The sequence below is a fragment of the Mesitornis unicolor genome, unplaced genomic scaffold (assembly GCF_000695765.1).
Source record: "Mesitornis unicolor isolate BGI_N332 unplaced genomic scaffold, ASM69576v1 scaffold34088, whole genome shotgun sequence".
In the NCBI taxonomy this organism is placed as follows: Eukaryota; Metazoa; Chordata; class Aves; order Mesitornithiformes; family Mesitornithidae; genus Mesitornis; species Mesitornis unicolor.
This window is the reverse complement of record NW_010203085.1, coordinates 1,240-5,979: the sequence shown is the minus strand read 5'-3', so window position 1 is coordinate 5,979 and position 4,740 is coordinate 1,240. Positions and strand designations below refer to the sequence as shown.

Here is a 4,740-nt window from a genome sequence, read left to right as displayed (position 1 = left end):
TGCAGTGGTTGGAAGTGCGGTGGTGCTTGGGCCGGGCTGCTTCAGGGGACAGGAGTCACATCTTGGGGAGCTGCTCCCTGCCAGGCTGCCCGTCACCAGCCCAGCCGCCATCCGCTGCCCGTGGCCATGCGGTCCAGCACCAGGTTGGATGGATCACAGGGCACAGGAGGTGCCCTGAGGGTGCTGAGATGATGCTGAGCTCCTTCTGGGCTGCCCGCTGAGCTCCTGGCACCAGCACAGTGCAGCTGTTGTTGCGGGGAGCCCCATGGCCGACGTCCCCATGCAGCACACGGGTGCTCGCTCTCTCCCTCCTGGCCCCACGTGCCCCACGGGAGGGAGTAATTTGCACTTAATTGTGATCAGGTGGAGAGCACCAAAATGGGAAGTGAACACCGAGCTGTGGATCGATGTGGACTCTGTGTACTTTAATTATTCACTTAATCGTGGTGACACAGGCTTCTTAGCACTGGGGGTAATTAGATTTGTGTTCATTGATTCCCCAGGCTGCCATTATCTGGAGAAAAACGAACGGGTGCTCTCTGCGACTCCCATCTGCACCCCTTGCCCAGGGGGTGCCAGTGTGGGCAGAGGGGTGGCACAGCCCACCCTGGCCTGCCTGCACCGGGGGCATTTGGGGCGCAGGGAGCCTTGCCAACGTGCTTTATCCTCTTTCTTACACTTGCCAGGGCCCCTGGTGTACCCCACACTCACACCCTTTCTCTTCCTCTCACCAGTTCCCATCGATGCCACGCGAGGGCTGAAGATGCTCTACGTGTTCGTGGACATCAAGATTGACGCGTCCCATTTTCTCGAGACCATTCGCTTCAACTTCACAGCGGGCACCTCCCTGGCCCTTGTCAGCACCATCCAGTTTGTCTCCACGGTGCAGGTGAGATGGGGACCCCCAGCAGTGCAAGGGATGGGGCTTGGGTCTCCCCCCACCATGCCCCCGGCTTCAGGGCTGGAGCAGCTGCTTCAGGGTGCTGGCCGTGACAGTTCCCCTCTGACGAGTCGCTGCGATAATATGCTGCTGCCGTAATGTTGATCAAGTACTTTATAATAACTCTGATCAATGTTTCATGGCGGCACCCCTCCCTGGCTCCCCCGGGAGCTGCTCTGTAAATGTCAGGGCAGGCAGCGGAGCACTTGGCATTTTGATGCAGTGCCGGCAGCGGCAGGGGAAGCTCCGGCGGGTCTGTCTGTCTGCCCCTGAATGGCCGGCCGGGCAGGGCCGAGGAGATGAATGAGCCTCTTGAGCCACGTCTATCCAAACATGGGGCTATTGAAGCGTTAAGCCTTTTCTCTTGTCTTCTAATTGATACGTTGGCTGAGCCTCGCTGAGCATCTCGGCTGTGCGGGGCCGTTACCCTCCGTGACGGTGCCGCCCCAAGCAGACCAGTTCCCTTCCACTACTGCTCTGCTGCGTCACAGCACCACAGTTACTGCCTCTGGTGCCCAATGGAGCTGGGACTGCCAGGGCCAGGGGGTCCCCAAAGGTCCCCAGCAGTGCCAGGGACCACCAGCCTCGGCCGCGCTCTGCGCCACCGTCTGTCCCTGCTCACCCCATGTTTCCCACAGGCAGCATCACAGGAGCTGTGCTCCCAGTACAAGGTGTGTGTGCCCCAGTGCAAGCCACTGTCCCCAGGGGAGATCCTGGGCTGCACATCACCCCGGCTCGCCCAGGACACAGACGCCATCGTGTAAGTACCCAGGGTTCTGCAGGACCCTCCTGCCTGGCCCAGGCTTCCTGCCCTGCCTGTACCCCTGCCTGTACCCCTGCCTGTACCACTCCCTGACTGTGGGATGGGTCTGGGGAGTTGCGGGGTGACATCCATGGGCTAGAGCGGGCCCCCTCCAGCTCCCCGCGCTGCTTGGAGTGGCGTGTGCTTGTAGCACAGAGGAAATAATTGAGTCGTATATCAGAATAGATAATAGATGGAAGGGCGGGTGGGTAATTGGAAAAGACAAATGGCTGGGGCCCAACATCACAGCAACATTAATTTTATTTAAGGACAGCAAATTAGAGGGAGCACTTCGCTTCCTATCACCTAATTATTTTAGGTAATGGAAATGCTTAATGTACTGTGAATACAGTGCGCTGCAGAATAAATAAATACAAGGACCCCACCCTTGGGGGGAGCCGGGGAGCCCGGGTGTGGGTTCCAGCCCTGCCAAGCCCCTTCTCACCCACCCTGGCAATGGCACCAGTGCCTTTCTAAGCTTTTCTGTACGGGGAGCTGAGTTCACAATTGCTGGGACAGGGGCTTGGTGGGGACTTCGGTGTCGCCCTGAGCTGTGCCAGGGTCCAGATGAGAGGTGCTGCTTTCCATCTCTCCCCAAGGGCATCGGGAGCAGGCAGGTGTGGCCAGTGCCAAGCCCCTTCTCACCCACCCTGGCAATGGCACCAGTGCCTTTCTAAGCTTTTCTGTACGGGGAGCTGAGTTCACAATTGCTGGGACAGGGGCTTGGTGGGGACTTCGGTGTCGCCCTGAGCTGTGCCAGGGTCCAGATGAGAGGTGCTGCTTTCCATCTCTCCCCAAGGGCATCGGGAGCAGGCAGGTGTGGCCAGGCTGGCACCGCATCGGCGAGAGGGGGTCCTTCCCTCTGCCAGAGGAGCGGTGGTGTGGCACCGAGCAGCCACCCGTGCAGGTGCACGCAGCCGGCGTACCTGTGTCCTCCCGTGTTATTATTTGCTTCTTTCGCCCATCTCTGGGGCTAACTTTTGCAGACAAATTAGCTTTGATCTCCCAAAATGTCATTCTCCAATTAAGGGCAAAATCTAGTCAAGTTTTACGTCTGAATTCATTTTCCAAGCCCTCACTCCATTAGGGCAGCTGAATGAAAGGCTTTGAAATGTAATTGCTGACTTGAAATCCGATTAGAAATGGAAGCAGCAACATCTAGAACCAGCCCTTGAGATGGAGCAGCTCCTGCCTGCCCTGCGCTGGCGTGAGCACTGCTCCTTGCCCCGGGTGCAGCCATCTCTCCCTTTCCTGACGTGCTGGGGGGGCTGCACAGAGACTGGGATCCCTGGGTCCCAGCACGGGAGCTCGGGTTCCCAGCATCTCGGTGCACTGCGGCTTGCAAAACCGGCAAGCACACAGATGGGTGCTCTCTCCCTCCTCTCTCAACAGGTATTTGGGCGACGGGCGCTTCCACCTGGAGTCCATCATGATCGCCAACCCAGGGATACCGGCGTACAGGTACAGGCAACCACCTGCCTGCAAGTATGGGCAGCCCGCAGGCACCCACTGTGCTCCCCAACAAGCCCATGGTGGGGAGCACCCAGCACCCCCGACATGCTGAGGAGCGGTGGTCCCCACCGTGCATCTCAGGAGAGGCCGTGGGGAGGGTGAAGAAGTGCAGCGGGGAGACAAACGCCAGCCATTTACACCGGCTGAATATAAACATTTTGACAAGTACCTGTGAAAGCTCGTGGAGGTGCAGCCATTAAAGCCCCCAGCTGCTGCAGGCAGAGGCCATAAAGCGCGATGATGAGGCCTCTGAAAGCAGATGAAATATCAAGAGCGAAAGGCTGGGCCCATTTGGCAAAATCTGAATTTCTTAGTAGGTCGTTTGTTACTAACGGGAGGCGCGCGTCAGGTTTATGGCGCTGGGGGAAGCTGCCGAAACCCAAGCGGGATTTGATTAAAATTCTCCTCGTCAAACAAAGCAACAAATCAAAGATTTCTTCATAATTGATGAGCCGGGACAGAGGGGAGCGGAGTGCGGAGCCCAGCACACGGCCCAGGCTGTGCCGGGTGTTGGGGAGCGCTGCGATGGGATGCCCGCCTTAGCCCTGTCCTTGTCCCCTGTCTGTGCCCTGATGAGCCATGGGCCCTGATGAGATGCTGTAAGAGGCAGTTAGTCAATTAGTACTAATGAGGGAGGGGCATTATTTTAGTGTGGATGTGAGCCTGGCTCTGTTTTGCAGGTATGATCCCTACAGCAAGGTCTTCTCCCAGGAGCACTATGACCACGAGCAAATGCGCCGTGCTCGGCAGGACGCCATCCGCACCGCCGCCGGCGCCCGCTGCTGGGGACTCATCTTGGGCACCTTGGGGCGTCAGGGCTCCCTCCGCATCCTGCAGGTACTGGTCTTCTCCCCATGGCCCCAGTTTGGGCACTGGGCATGGCTCCTGGGTGGGGAAAAGGACCGGTGAGGGATGTCACCATCGGCCTTGCTGCTGGGGTGAGACTGAGCCCAGCGCTGTTGGTTGCCACTGGCCGGGGTCTGCTTGCCCCTGAGCCGAGTGGGCAGGACAATTAACAGTGGATGAGGATGGACAGGGGCTCATTAAACCTGCCCCTCACTGGAGAGAGCTGGCCAGCCTCAGAGACCCCCCCGCACAAGCAGCTCGGCAATTAATTCCCTGGTTTTGTTTTAATTGGATGAACTTTGGATCAGGTTCACTGTCCCCGCTCGGCTGCCACTCTCTGCAGCCTGGCTGGGCAGAGGGAGCAGGACCACGGTGTCCAGCCCCACGGGGGTGAGGTGCCCTGCGCACCGCAGCCCTGCTTGCACCCAGGAAGTTTTGGAGAGCCACCAGTGAGATTTGGGGCACCACAGGAACCAATGGGCAGAGGCAGGGTGGAGAGGTCCCAGCAGCCACTGTCCCACTGGTGCTAAGGATTGGGGGACAAGGACAAGGACATCCCTGGCCTTTCCTGAGCCCCTCTCCTCCTCCGGCAGCCTTTGGCCGCAGCCTGGGCTGGCGTCCCAGGGAAGGCAGCCGCTAA

The 4,740-nt window shown here is 58.9% G+C and overlaps 1 protein-coding gene across 1 annotated transcript in view; it reads left to right on the top strand.

The window, feature by feature from the left end:
- Nucleotides 1-734: 734 nt before the first annotated feature.
- DPH1 (diphthamide biosynthesis 1) overlaps nt 735-4,740 on the top strand; it is a gene marked incomplete at both ends in the record, with an annotated part of 4,344 nt that continues 338 nt past the window's right edge. The window contains 4 exons of the mRNA XM_010190606.1: nt 735-889; nt 1,579-1,700; nt 3,135-3,203; nt 3,935-4,091. Coding sequence (XP_010188908.1) covers nt 735-889; nt 1,579-1,700; nt 3,135-3,203; nt 3,935-4,091 — 503 coding nt within the window. The remainder of the gene's footprint in view (nt 890-1,578; nt 1,701-3,134; nt 3,204-3,934; nt 4,092-4,740) is intronic.